Here is a 15,920-nt window from a genome sequence, read left to right on the forward strand (position 1 = left end):
ATTCAGAAAAGTGTTATGCAACAGGTATAGCAAGGCATTTATTAAATATATCTGAGTGGTCTTTGATGTGACACGCATTTCCTGGGAAACTTTAGTTATGGTATTTTAAATGCTCATTCGATTATTTATGAAATGCAGTTACTAATATAACCAAACTAAAGAAGTTGGTAAAGGTGTTCATGTTCAACTTAGAGTAGAAATATTAAGACCACGCAAACATTTGTCTGTGGTTTATAGGCTTGTAGCTATGGCTACAAATTTGTTGGTCTCACAGCAATGCTTGCATAATCTCACAAAATGCAAAGGTCAGTTTTAAACTTGAACTGCCTATAAACCATGATGCATTGAGTTCAATGCATGATATTTATATTCTTGCGTTGTTACAAATGACCATGAGGTGGCGTGTTTTTACTTCTACGTGCTGCCCAGTTAAATTTCTTCTGGAACAAACAGATTAAATTCTACCATTCCAGAAAGTGCCTAGTCTCGCTAAGTCTCTAATATTAAAACCAAGAGGATTCTATTTAACAAACCATGCACCTTTTCGATGGCTTCAAATAATTCCACGCAGAAAATCCATGGGTGGCACGACGGACGCAAGTTTCATAGTCGACATTCATTTAACTAAAATCTCTATTTACTTTATGTTATGGTATGTGTAACGCTAATTCGAAGGCACTGTTGCTGGACAGGGACACCCGAGTGTGTAAAAATAGACCATCATATGCGTTATGTAACACGCAGCACGCGCACTACGACTTCACGCTTGTTTACAAGTTAAAATGGACTCCATGCGTCGATATTAATAAATTACATGCGTTTTCTTAATCCCTCAAGTACGTTTTTTCACTGTCTGACACATTTTAAATGAACATTGAGTCTGACTAAATTATAATTCAGAAATAGCTAAGGATCTTCTGCGGTTTCTGTCATCGCATGGTGATGTTTAAAGCCTGTATCGAATGTGTTTGGAGTCTGTAGGTTTAAGTTAGTAACATGCCGATATATTTTGCTTACATTCAAAACTAGTTGATATGCGACATAAAAACACCTTTTTTTTTTTTTTTTTACAGCTAACCTACGTCTCTGCATCACTGAAGTGCGTACAGTAGATAGATTTGTCATCCACACAGCGCTGTTTGTTTTATGAGGAGGGGAGAACAGCTTGTATGAAGGGGGATTTGCCTATAACACGTCACGGATTTGTCAAAGAACCGTCAATCATTTCGCCTGACCAATGAATCCAATGAGCAACCCCATTCGTTGGCTTGGCAGGCACGCCTCCTAAAGATCGCGCCGCCTTATATGACTGTTTTTTTTCTCTCCCACTGACCCAAGATGGGCTGTGTGTAACGTCACATGTTGTTGTTTTTCTTAAGCTCAGTCATTCTGAGCGAAGAGTTATTTGCTGTGAACAAGAAGACATCGCATGGTGAAACAGCGCCGAAATATCCAGTTCTCGGATATTTAAGTTAACGTTAAATCTCTTTTTACTGCGGGTGGATAACAAGTTCTATAAACTTCAGTAAATAAATTGTAAACGCAAGTATGGCAAGTCCGCCTATTAAAGCGGGATCCTCGTTACCAAATGACAACAACTTTCATTCAAACAACATCAGAAAATGTGGATACCTCAAGAAGCAAAAGCACGGACATCGGCGCTATTTTGTTTTGAAAGATCAGAGTGACGGACTCCCTGCGCGGCTGGAGTACTACGAGAATGAAAAGAAATGGAAAAACAAGTCCGCGGCCAAAAGAGTAATTTTTCTCGACTCTTGTCTGAGCATAAACAAGCGCGCTGACGCGAAACACAGGTATTTGATAGCCCTCTATACCAAGGACGAGTATTTTGCTGTTGCTGCAGAGAATGAGCAAGAGCAGGAGAGTTGGCACGGAGATTTATCTGATTTATTAAGTAAGGGGAAAATGTGTGACAGCTCCGTTTCTAGTTCGGCATCATCTTTGGTGGGCTTCGACGATGGAAATTACGGCATGATTACACCGGTGAATGCTGCGTATAAAGAGGTATGGCAAGTTAATCTTAAAGCAAAGGGAATTGGGCAGAGCAGAAATATCACTGGAGTTTACAGACTGTGCTTATCAAGTCGGACAATTAGCTTTGTGAAACTTAACTCGGAGGTGGCATCTGTGACCCTGCAGTTGATGAATATACGCAGATGTGGGCACTCTGATAGCTTTTTCTTCATTGAGGTGGGCAGATCTGCCTCTACTGGACCTGGAGAGCTGTGGATGCAAGCAGATGATTCTGTGGTGGCACAAAATATACATGAGACCATTTTAGAAGCTATGAAAGAGCTGTCAGAGTTCAGACCACGCAGCAAAAGCCAGTCATCAGGATCAAATCCCATATCTGTACCCACTCGGCGGAACTTGAACAATTTACCCCCTAGTCAGACAGGGTTGGTGAGGAGGTCAAGGACGGACAGTACAGCAGCCACATCTCCTGTCACCAAATTTTCTTCTTGTCGAATACGGACAGCGAGTGAAGGGGAAGGTACCATGACCAGGCCGGTCTCCATATCAATATCTGAGAATGGAAGCCCGACAGCTGTCGGCCGGAACCACATGAGCAGATCTAATACTGTCTCGGTGGGCTGCCGGACATCAGAACCATCACTGCTTCATCACAGCAGGTCCGTGTCAACAACAATGTCCCACTCGCCCCCATCTGCTGTAAGCCCATTAAGTTTGTCCTCAATCAGTATGAATGGTTCCATCTCATCCACAGTATATAGACCCTCCAGCTGCAGTGGTTCTGTTTCTGGGTCACCTAATGATACTGGCTTCCTCTCGTGTGACGATTACAGTTCTAGCCCAGGGGATGTGAGGTACAACCTAGCAAACAGGAGTGACACACCTTCTTCTCTCTCCAGCACACCACCTTCAAGAGAAGCCAGTGAGCCCCATGGTTATATGGTGATGGACAGGCCATCCAACTCCCAGAACAAGATGTGTCCAACTAGCAGAGACATATTTGACATGGATATATACAGGAAGAGGACGTATTCTCTGACAACCCCGCGGCAACAGGTAGCACACTCCCAGCTATCCTCAGCGTCACTTGATGAATACATGCTGATGAGGGCTGCGAACAGGATAACAAATTCTGCATCTCCTAAGGTCTCATACCCAGATGATTATGGGAAAATTGATATTGGCTCTAACAGTAATGTGGGTGATGACGGCTACATGCCCATGACGCCAGGCATGGCACCTCAGTGTGCCAAAAATGACCACTACATGCTCATGAGTCCCATGAGTGTTTCAGCACCCAAGCAGATCATTAACCCGAGGTCACATCCTCAGCCAACAGGCAGTGGCTGCACTACTAACTCACCCAGCAGTGGATCGCTAGAGGATAGCGGGTACATGAAGATGTGGTCTGGATCCAAGTTTTCACTGGAGAGCTCTGATGGGAAAGCAGTGAATGGAGAATACATGAATATGTCGCCGGCTGACACATATGTCTCGCCCACACCGCCAGATTATTTCCTGGGTCAATGTGAAACAACACAACGATCCTCCCCATCTCTAAGTATTCGCTTTAACAAGCACCAGGCACCTAAACAGGCAGAGGATGACCAGTATGTTTTGATGAGTCCACAGAGCCAAAATCCAGCAGAAGAGGCCAACAGGGTTTCTGCCCTGCCACCTCTCCGTCGCCCTGACGGCATGGCACAGAGAGCAAGAGTCAACAGGCCCAATAGGTTATCTTTAGACACTCTGAGGATGCTTCCCAGCATGACTGAACATCCTCTCCCTTGTGAGCCTAAAAGCCCTGGTGAGTACATTAACATAGACTTTGCTGCTGCTACACAGTACTCTTCTCCCTCTATGGTTTCTGTGGAAAGCCAGGGCTCACTGTCCAACCTCGGCCAGGGATCCCCCCTCTCAGACTACATGAACCTCAATCAGAATTTACACTCTCATAAACTGAGGGAAGCGCTCAACAGTCCCCTGAATGGAATGCCAGAGCTGGCTGAATGCCCATGCCCACCTGATGAGGGTGCTTATTTCCTCAATGAACGGAGAAACTCACCATGCCCATCTGGCACAGGTAAAGACAATTACACTGAGATGAGTTTCAACAATGGTCACATCTCACCTCCATTCCTGTCTGAGAATGATGAGAGTGCTTCAGTCAGCCCCACTAGCAGGGTTCAAAGGCTGGACCTGAGCGACCAGGGGGTGTCAAAAGGAATTGGTGCATTATTGTTGGCTGCCTCCTCTGTAGACCCAAATGGAGGAGCGAAGGTGATCCGGGCAGACCCTCAGGGCCGGAGACGGCACAGCTCTGAGACTTTTTCATCCACCACCACAGTTGCACCTGTCTTTCCTTCCTTTGCACATAATGTTAAGCGACACAGCTCTGCCTCAGTAGAGAATGTCTCTGTCCGAAGCAGTGAAGGTTCTGATGAGGAGTACGGGTCTCCCATGTGCCGAGAGACTTCAGCTGGTTATCAGAATGGACTTAACTACATTGCCTTAAACCTCATGGAGAAACAAGAGATGGGCAATTGTGAAAACCTTATGGGCTTCAAGACTGGTGGTTGCTGTAAAGCAGGAATAAATGGATTACATGCAACTCCATATGTGTGTCTGGGATTCAAAGAGACTGCAACCACTGTACAAGGTGAGTTCAGATGATGTGATTGGCTGTTATGATTCAAAAAGATGACTAGCATAAATATTTATATTCTGCAATATGTAAGTAGCATTTAATTTGCAACTATGTACATATAACGTATATATATATATATATATTATAACATTTACAGTTATAATAAACACAAAACACATGTTATTCTAATAGACTATATATATATAGCCTATATATATACTGCAATAATTAAAAAGCATTTAATTTGCAACTCTCTCTATAGTCTATTAGCATAACATTAGTTTTTTTTGTGTGTGTTTATTATAACTGGAAATGTGCATATTATAGGATATATAAGACACAACTGTATCGAAATTATATGCACACAGTAACGTTGGGCTACTTAAAGTAATTAAACAAAACATTATTGCTGAACGAAATAATAATATGTGACTGAAAATATTTAGAGGTTTGCACCTCTGACTATTTGTCTCAGTATATGCGGCGTTTATGGCATTGATAAGGTGTTTTCATTCAGAGGAATTCTAGAGAAATTTGAAGCATGAGAGACGTGACTGTGTGAGTGCCCGCGCGCGGTAAACAACCCAACTGCGCAGGCACTATGACGCTGCAGTATTGAGCGGTGCGCGCACGCTTGTTTATTTACCCCAAACTCGATCAAAGCTGGCTTTTTACAGACCGAAGTGCGTTAGTGCTTAAACATTGTTTTAAGGGTTGTAGGCTTGTGTATAACGGAGCTATTAAATAGATCTGTTCTCAGAGGATGGATCATGAAGCACCGAGGAATGCGAAAGGCTCATTTGGCTCACGTGCTCAGCAGTGTTTTCGTTCTATAAAACGTATTGCCTGGTCGACCTTTCCCTTAATTTTGTTATGCCCTGTTCACTCTATTCGGTCAAACATGAAGCCAAATTATTATTATAAAAAAATAAAAAATTCCCCATTAACAGACACCTAAGGTTAAGAAGGATTCCCATGTCAAATATTCCTCACACATGAGATATTTCCTGCAAAAGTGCATGTTCATTTGCCTACTTGAATCATATCATGCGGGTGTTTGTGAGATTAAACTGCGGTCACAAGCCGTAACAATATGCTGCTCTTAAGAAAGTACCGTGCCTAAGGATTTTTCCTGTGCACTGTTTTTGCATAGCACACAGAAGATTGAATGTGCACGTACTGCACATCGTCTGGTACTCCCATATTTCCATAACGCCTCAATTGGAGGCAGTGTTGTGGGCCAAAATTATCCCCAGTGGTTAAATGGCTGTTCATGGCGGGTAGTTTTCATTGCAGGCAGCCTGCAGTGTAAACATCAGGCGGAGGATGGATAGTGGACAGCACAGTGAGTTTAACTCTTTCTTGTCTTGAGTACTGAGCCTTGAGAAAAGAGTGGGCAGGAGGGGGGGGTAAGAGCTAGTTTGCATTGTGTCTCTGAAATGAACATGTGCAGCCATGTACACGGGTCAGCTGAGCAGAAGAGGGAGGGCCTGATGGAGGCTTAAGTCATGTGCTTCAGTCAGGAGGAAAAACAAGCCAGGTGGTTGTTTGTGGGGTCGTTGTCAGGTAATTATGATGTTTCACGCTTGGAATGCATGACTGGGTAAAGGTTGCTGGGAGAGGCGAACTCACTTGTTTTGGTCCCTACTCACTGCCAGGCCACATAACAGCATACAATGTGTTGACAAGAACTTGTTTTGATGTGTTTTAAATCATAGAATGCCAGAGGCTGTCAAAATTATGATGCTTTAATTTTTGTTTGTCCTTTAACTCTGATGCAGTTATTTGTTTGTTTTTTATGTAGAACAAATTAAACAGCTCTGGTGAAAACATAGCGTATTAGTTAAAAATTGGTATCTTAGTTGCAGAAAGAGAAACCACATAATGAAGCAGTGCAGGTGCCTCATTTCTCAAAATTACCTGTCAAAAAAAGCAGCCTGCTGTGGCAGTACCATGATATAGTCATGGTATCACATTTGTTTACTGGTAGTGTTTTGATTCTCTGTTGGATTTATCAGTAAAAATGTACTTGAGCACAGGAGATTTTTTGCTAGGGATCGCAGTGAGATTTGCTTGGTAAATAGGCTCCTCCAATTCAAGAAATTGGTTTATTATGTTGCCTTATTTACAAGCACATTACTGGGCAGAATTACTAAATGCGAATGGAAATAAATGGAAAGAATACAAAAGAAAAGTTCCACAAAAGAATTAGCAGGAAAAGAACATGTACAGTGCTTGTTTATTCCGAATATTCTGTTTACTCCATATTCCATATTCCAATTGCTATGGAGCATGTAAACATCTTTTTCAGAATAAATACTTAACCAGAATATGGACCTTAATTTAAAATTACAAGCATGTAAACAAGGTCAATGTCATTACCTTTTGCTCCCTGATTCGATTGTTTTGTAGTTAGGCTATTTGTTAACGTTGAAGATTAAATGTAGAATGTCTCTTTGATGAATTTGTAGCTTAACACGTCTCTTACTGCTCTTGTGGTTTTATGAACATATTGATGAGTTGGGTGACTTTGTACGTCCTTCAATTAACACCATGTTATACAATATATATTTTGCTAAAGGAGACTTGTATACATTTAGACATTCTACATACAAGTAAAGTGTTATTGAAACTTTTCAGAACTTTCAGTTACTGAAACTGTCTTTCTCTCTGGAATCATACTCCTTTAGGAGTTTGTATGCATTTGCGTGTGGCAGATGGCTGAACAGGGAAGGGTGTGGGGCTGTGTGTGTGTGTGTGTGTGTGTGTGTGTGTGTGTGTGTGTGTGTGTGTGTGTGTGTGTGTGCACCTGCCGCTCCACTCACTGCAGGTCTGTTATCAGGCATGGCAGCAGCACAGACAATACACTAATGACAGCAGGCCATCTGCTTCTGCCCCAGGACAGTGGCTAGTGCTTGTCCCTTCAGCCAGAGCAGAGCAGGGCGGGGGGTGGGGGAATGAAGAGCTAGAGAAACGGTGATAGAAAGATAAAGATCGACAGCAGTTTGCAGAGAGAAAAGAAAATATGAATTTAATTTTTTTTAATTCAGACAAACATTTTTTTTTTTTTAGGTTTTACAGGAACACTAAAACTAAAATAGCACTTTATGCTATTCTGGGTGTCTTTTTCTCAGGTGATAAATTATACATTATGTTACTACTGATATGCTGATATATACTGATAAATTATATTGCTACTCTGGCATCATTTTTGATCACGGTGAAGTGCGTCCACCCTGCTGAAATGTTTACCTCTTGTACTTTATCTACATTGTGTAAACGAAACTCAGCCACAGTCAAAATGTGTCATCCGAGAAGTGCTAATTGAATATCACTGTTTCGGTCAATGATTTTGTCCCTCAAAAACAATTTCTGCCTAATAATATTTTTTTTTACTGTTTCACTGAATATTTTTGGTTGCTGAAATTTCGATGCATCACTCATTTTAAGGTGTGAAATGGTACAGTTTATTTCTGGCTGACTGTGAATGTGTATGAACAGCAGAATAGATCACGCATGCACTCAAATATTTTTGTGTAACTTTAGCACAAGGACAGTGAGTGTGCATTTTCAGAGAATTTAGTTACTATTCCACTTCTCTTTTGAAGCTAGAAGCTCTGTCTTTGAAGCTCTTTCTCTCTCCCTCACATTCCTGGTGTCTGTTTATAGAATAATTTCTTACTATTTCACTGTATGTTGTTGTTACTTTCTCCTCCCACATTTAGCTACTTGAAGAAACTACTTAATTACAACTTCACATCTTCATACCACAACAACGTAAACACCGGTCAATTACCATAGAAAGTATTTAATTTTTATTTATCATGAATGATAAAGCATGTATTACACTGAAGGCTAGAATGCCTACTCTTTCTGTTCACTTCTTTTGTGATTTCTTTCTTTCTTTAAATGCTGTCTGTCAGTGAAGAGGGGTTTTTCAATCTATTGATTAGTTGTGTGAGTCTAAACTGAATATTTGGCCAGACATTTCTTTGGGTTTTTTTATTAGGGAGTGCTTAATGTCAGCTCCCTAGACTTTGCAACTCTAATCTGAGCTCTAACTTTAACCACGCTGAGATTTAAGCAACAAAAATTGTTAACCCAAGCAGTTCTCTCAGATTCTCCACCACTACAGAGCTGGCTAAACTAGGCCGGGATGTTCCCGCCTGAGATAGCCATGTCAACACTGTCAGTGTTACCCACATTTAGCCAGGAGCAAGAGGAGATTACTCTTAGGGGAGAGTGGGGGATTAGACATTGTTCAGCGGCTTGTTTTGAGGCGGATAAAAGGAGCATTGACTCAGACATAGACAGTCATTCATGCAGGTTCACAACAACCATGTCCTCATGTAGACGTCACAGCTTTTCCAGGATGATTTTGCACAGCCTCATTTGTTTTTGGGTCTCTGACGATTATAGGCCTGGATTTTAACTCATCGCAGACAGTGGAAGTTTTTTTAACCCGTTATTAAATCCACAGCTTAGACTCTTTCTTAGAGGACTCAGTTGCTCACTTATTCCACAGTTGGAGGTGCTGTGACATCTCTATCCAGTGATGCGCAAGCTAGCAGAGATGCTATGTCATGCGTGCATTAAATCAGCATTGCGTGACTATTACCCGGTTCCAAGCATCACTCACTGCTGCCTAGAGCTTTCAGCATTACAAACTGCATTATAGGCTGCAGACATGGTTGTTGGTACCGTCATCACGCAAACCCTAAATCTCATCAGCTGAATAAAAAAGGGAGGGTCACCATCCAATTCATCTAGTTGCATGCGAGCCTGAGCCTTTTGGCAGTTGTAGCTTTGCATCCTTGCTGCTCATTGACCCTGAAACATATTGGAATTTGTGTAAATTACCCAGGATTAAATTAACCAAGGTTAACCGAGGTTTTAAGCTTTAACTATTGTTATTTCAGGCAATCACATGAGTATACCCACAGACAATGCTTTGTCAATGCCTTACATTCGACTTCAAATTGCAATTATTTATACTGTTTACTAAAATTTTTATTCAAATTAAGTTTAAATTCAGGAATTGAACTGGAATATAAAAATAATTCTCAATTAAATGTTCAATGGTGCACAACCCTGCTGCATTGACAAAGTTTCATCATGACCTCACAGTTACTTTCAATTACAAGTGTGGTTTATGACTTTATTTCATTAACTTTTTAACAAGTCTGGCAATATGGGAATTTAGTCTTATAGTCTTTTTAACAGATTCCACATCTCTATCCTTGACTATATGGTCTCACTCCACATTATCTTGAAGCAAATTCATACTCTTCAGGATCACCCAAGACCTAGCAAAGAAAGACCCTGAGATTTCCTCCATTTCTTTGGTCTGTGACTATAATTCCAATGAGATTATCAGGGAATTATATCAGGATTAGCCCATCTGTGGACAGTAGATGGTTAAGACTGCTGCTAGCTCCATCCCTCCTGACATGATACCCTTTCCCTCGCTTATCTGAGAGAGGTTTAAATATGACTGTGCATCATGGGTTAATCACTCATGCTGGTCTGGAACTGTCACTAAAAAATGTCATAAAAAGGAGGTACATTTAATAATAAAATGCCATCCAAATAAAATATGAGAAGTCTTTTTTTTCTTTGTATGCACTTGTTTTATTTTAGAAAACACAAGTATCAAAAGGTATTTTGTACTGAGCGAAGAAAGAATAAGATCTTTGTTGTGAGTACCTTCGGGTTTTAATAGTGTTTTGGCTCTAATTGCTCTAACCAATTTTTTTAATGGGTTTATTTGTTCATAAAAAATTGACTTGTAAAAGGCTGCTGGATAACGTTCAAGATAATTTGACGTCAGGAGTTCTACTACAGTGCAGCTACAGTTTTTCTCAACAATTTTTCATTCTCATTGTTGCTTGTGGTTATACATTTTTGTTTCAAATGGAGCTTTAAAGATATCTTCTCTTTTTTTCTCCCCCTTACTTTCAGATTGAGCAAGAAGCAGAGGTTATTCCTCCTGGTACTGAGGGAAAGTGGAAGCTCAACCAGTAACTAGACTGGACTGGTCTGGTCTGGACTATGCTGCTGTAAATTAACTGTGACCTTTGCAACTCATCCTAAAGCTGAACGTCCGACGGCTGGGTTGTGATTATTCTAGTGAGGCCACTTTAACATGCTACTCCTGCACCATTTTTCAGGATCTACAAAGCTGCTGCTCTGTTGGTAACAAGAGTCACGAAACATACATGCCACTTCACTTGTATGTTTGAACTTTTAAATGTTTTTGATGTGAACACTTTTTTTTTTTTAAATGCAGAACAATAATTGGAATATAGTTTACCCTGAAATATGTAATCTTCATTTACCTGACATAAACAACTGTAAGGTTCTTATTGCCCCATCCCATGAATAGCTACAATTGTGGTATTTTAGTCATTTTAAATGACTAAAAGATTTCCACAAGTCCTTTCTTAGGAAAAGACTTGTACTGATGTATGTAATTTAGAAGAGATAAAGAATTCCTACTTATTTTTTCCTCAAATTGAATGTTCTCACATGACCAATCCAAAGCCTTACTCTCTGTCCGCAAAATTGCGACTACTTATCTGGACCTAAACAATGAGAAAATATCAAAACGTGATATTTACTGAATACACTCTATTTTTCTAGATATTTAGTTTATTAAATAAAAACATAGTAAGTTGCTATATAATGGTCCACTTTTGATATTCAGAGTGTCTTACCACATAATCAGAGGTGGTTATTGCAAATAATAATTAATATCTAAACATTATTAGTACATATTATATTTATGACCAAATATGGTCAACCTTTAAATCCTACGTTTCCTCAGATTCATTTTCTCACGTTGTTGCATAAAACATGGCCATTCCATGTTCCTCTGCCTCAAGAATTGCATTTAACAGTAATATAATATATGGTAACAGTGACTATTTCCCATTTGCGTAGAAATAGCATGCACTACTAGATGGTATCGATGCACAGGAATTTTGACCACAGAAAATGCCATAAGACACCACCTTTGGCTAAAGCAGAAAGAGTAAAATGGAAGTTAATCACTTAAAAAATATTATTAACAGAATTGATAGTTTTTCCAGACTAAGGCTTATTTCAAATGAGCACTTTCAGTTTTTTAGATGTGTGGGTCCAGAATTTGGACGATCATTTCTGTTCCTTTCTGTGCATCACTACTTGACCACAGTTAAGACTGTCTTAATATGCTCACATTGGCTCTGTGTTGATAATATCGCAGTGATGTCTCATTCAACTAGATTGTAGCACATGACGCATCTGAATGTAGAGCACAAAACCCACTTAGACAGTATGAGTGAACAGATTAGTGGGGCAGAAAAAATTATCACAACAGGAGTAATTTTAGCCATTCTCTGCTTTTCCCTGAATGTTGTGAACTAGGCTAAATACAAAAATGTGACCAGCTTAACATTTTCATGACATTTAAGATACTTCTCCTACACAAACTGCTAAGCAAATAAAAAATGCAAGATACTACGCATTGCATTTCTGAAATGTGATTTGTTCAAAACTTAATAAATCCCTTATCTAAAAACACATGTATAGCACTGATATAGACGTGTTGATGCTATTTTATGTTTAAAGTCCTAAATAAGAGTGACACATGGCACAATGCTACTTTATGATGTAATTTCTTGAGGTAATGGTACTCATTCTTCTTGATTCTTAAGAAGGTCTTGCTTCTAGCATTCATTCACCCTTTGTATATGCAATTCTTACTAATCAGATTAGTTTACAAAGTGGAACCAAATGTATAAATATTATGTTAATATATTTGTTAAAAGATTTTGCAGAGATATTGAATTTATGCTGTTTTGTACATTTTCATTCTGCCAACTTTTAAAACTTGTTTTATTTTTCTTTATGAAACAAATCTCTATATATATATATTCAACAGTGTTCTTGAAGATCTTGAGTCTAAGTATAAAAAATATATATATTGTTTGTATGTATCAAAGGGTTAATATATTTTCAATATTTGCCAGGTTTAATTGAACAAGCAGTCTTCCATTGTACAAATATCACATACTGTTTATTGTCATGCTGTTAAGAGATCATTTAAAATATTCTAGATAAATATTGCTTTTGTTTGTGTTGCAAAAGAGTCACATGCAATAATACAAATAATAAATATTGTTATTTAAGGAAAATAAAATGTTTTATTGTTTTTTTTGTTTCTTATATCCTTTCTACAAAACCTAGAACACCTAGTGATGCAAACTTGTTATATAAACATACATATTTTGAAATAATTCCCACCTCTTTACTGACACTGTGTTCCTAAGCTTGAGGGTAATAGAGGAAGGAACACACAGTTCATTCATAAACAAGTGGACAGATTACTTCCTGTTGAATGAGCAGGACAAAAGCAAGTGTTTTCCTGTTCATATCATAATTCCCAGGCTCAAATTGATATAACAGGATGCTAATGAATCAATATATTCCATGTGCTAGACTGTGAGGTACAGTCCAGATCCACATGCAGGAAGCAAATAGAGCAATACATCCTTCCTTTTCACTTTACGTTATACAGTATCTGGATCATTCCTAACGGAGTACCTTTTTGAGTTCTTTAAGTTAAATAAACAGTTATTCAAGTGTTGTGATTTATGGAAGTATTTCTGGGGTACTCGACTTTCAGGAATATGCAGCACTTTATTAATCATAGCTTGATTATTTATGGTAGAAAAGTTAACACGATGGACCCTAAAAGGTTGGAAATAAATGTGAGATTGGCAGGCTGCTTGCATGAGGGTTTCAGTTTAGAAATAATTTGTCATTTTTGTAAATGTATTAAACAACTTGGTATGTTCTGTAAATTCATCAAACAAACTATTTTAGTCAAACCAACCAAAAATACAAAGCATACTAATACAGAAACTGTATTTTGTTAAAGAGATTTTGAAAAAAAATTAACAGGATACAAAATGATATTGGGAATACAGAAAAAAAATTAAATGATTAACAGTTAAGAAGATATTCCAAAGTTTTCTTAAAAAAACAAACAAATGAAAACAAGAAACATCAGAATTTTTTTTAAATTGTCAGTTTTATTGAAAAGTTCAAAGCATCTGTGGTCATGAAAAAAACATCTGCTCAAATCAAAGCAGTAACAAACTCACCCCATGTTCACTTAATCGTGATTTTGAGATTAAAGCAACATAAATAATAGTGTATTAAATGCAAACACCTATTGCATTTTATACAATGTTGGCTATTAAGGAAAATATACGCATGCACATAATATATCTTTCTTTTAATGCGCACATACTAAATACTTGAGACATTGAGGTAAGATCATTTCATAAAACCAATGTGTCCAGACTCATGCACGGGCCAAACACCTGGGGGAAAAAAAGAAAAAGATTTGCACTCACACAATGAAGCACAAGGGCAGCAGGACCTCTGTTAGATCACAGTGACTGGAGGGAAGAGGCAAGGGCACAGCGTTATGCAATAATCCATGTCAGTGTAAAGAACACACTGTGCCGGAACTGCAATTTCCCCTGCCTCTAGCCCAGGCCCTGTTTCTGAAATATTTGCAAAAGACCTCCCACATAGAGACAAAATTAATAGGAAAAGAGTCAATCAAAGTCATTTATATTTACAGAGTGTCGCTAAGAGAAGGTTTTGTTTGGGAAAAAGTGGACACTTTGATCAGCAGTTTGATGAGACTGCATGAATTATTTTCTCTCGCAAACCGCACAAACAATACCCTGCAGCCATTTAGTCTATCTATGCAACAGTAATCTATCAGTCGGAATGTCCTACCAACACTAAACAAAAATGCAAATTGATGCATTCAGAATCTTAGGTTCTTTCAACTATTGTCTTAAAATTGGCCAAATTGACACTGCTTTGTTTTGTCAGTTTAAATTTGTTCGTAGACCTTAACACTTGACACAAATTCCAAGAATGGTGACAATCAACAAATGAAAAAGATGAGTTCACAATGAAATCAAAATTGTGACAATTCTTGTTTTATAAAATATTGCAGTATTTGTAATAAATTATTTATCCGTGCACATCATTATTTTTTTGCAGCGACATCTCTTCTTTGATGACGTGTTCACCGTCGCAAGGGCAGGACAACCTGTCACTCATGAGACCGCAGCAAGAGCAAACCACCACCATCCAACAAAATCAAGTCCCGCCCAAATTATTATTTTTTTCGAGAAGCCGTTTAACTTCGATATACGTCAGGGAAGAAAAGACTATGGCAACTTCTGTTTCATTCCAACTTTAACATCACAACACAACAACAATAATGGCAAAACAACAACAAAGTTAAACCAAAAGTCGTGTTACATTAACCACATAAATTATTCATGCTGCAATGCATGCTGGGATTTCACAAACCCATTTCAGCACATTTCAGCAATGTTCAAGATATAATTCTTCATTCAGACACATGTTTGACTAGTCAGGATGGGTTTATAATAATATATATATTATTATTATTATTATTTTATTTATTTTTTTACCTAAGTTTACAGGTTATGTTAAGTATTATGGTTCTGGTACAGTTAGGGACCTCAACATTAACCACTGAAGTCTTTAGAATCAACTGATTTGAGGGGAACATCACCCACTTTGCATACAACAGCAAGTTGTATTTTGAGACCATGTTTAATATTTAATGTGTTTCCAGTAAAGTGGATCTAAAAATGCTGTTACCAAATCACTTTCTCATGTACCATGTAAAATGTAATTTTATTTTAGTATTTTCGTCTTGCTTTCCAATAAAAAGTAAAGTCTCAGAACACGATGAGAAGCCAATTTGTGTAAGATAAGAGGACTTTCAAAGAACATATTTTTCTCTGGGACAGTACTGCCAGCAATTGGAAATTATTGGGATTCCCCAGATGTCAGACAGGCTATCACCTGTCTGTCTTTCCAGGGCAATAAGCCAGTGGTGCAAGCATAGCCTACACTGCCTGAATAAAGTGGGATGGAAAAGAGAGTAGGGTTGAACTACTACAGCTAAAAAATAAAATAAAATAAAAAACGGTGTGAGGCCAAAGAAAGTCCCAGTGTCTGAATAAAATCATGTGGTCCAGAAAATTGGGTAAAATCATTTAATATTCAGAATAGGAAGATATGTTAGTTAAGATATGGATAATTAAGAGGAGGATTAAGGGTATATAAACATATCTTCACATTCTGCTTGTGTTTAGTCTACAACAAAGTAAAGTTGTCTATATTGAATCAGATGCTGTTAATTCTGGAAAAGAACCCATCAATCACTTCC

At 38.6% G+C, this 15,920-nt stretch overlaps 1 protein-coding gene across 1 annotated transcript; it reads left to right on the plus strand.

Annotated features, from left to right (window-relative positions):
* Positions 1-457: 457 nt before the first annotated feature.
* On the plus strand, positions 458-12,837 carry irs2a (insulin receptor substrate 2a). Its single transcript, XM_082163595.1, has 2 exons — positions 458-4,654; positions 10,604-12,837. Exons 1-2 carry the CDS (start codon positions 1,549-1,551, stop codon positions 10,606-10,608), a joined length of 3,111 nt encoding a protein of 1,036 aa, XP_082019721.1. The 5' UTR covers positions 458-1,548; the 3' UTR covers positions 10,609-12,837.
* The last annotated feature ends 3,083 nt before the right edge of the window (positions 12,838-15,920 follow it).

This window comes from Leuciscus leuciscus (genome assembly GCF_965113295.1).
Source record: "Leuciscus leuciscus genome assembly, chromosome: 3".
NCBI classification, from domain to species: domain Eukaryota; kingdom Metazoa; phylum Chordata; class Actinopteri; order Cypriniformes; family Leuciscidae; genus Leuciscus; species Leuciscus leuciscus.

Coding starts and splice junctions, on each gene's coding strand:
- irs2a (XM_082163595.1), top strand. CDS start 1,549: ATGGCAAGTCCGCCTATTAAAGCGGGATCCTCGTTACCAAATGACAAC.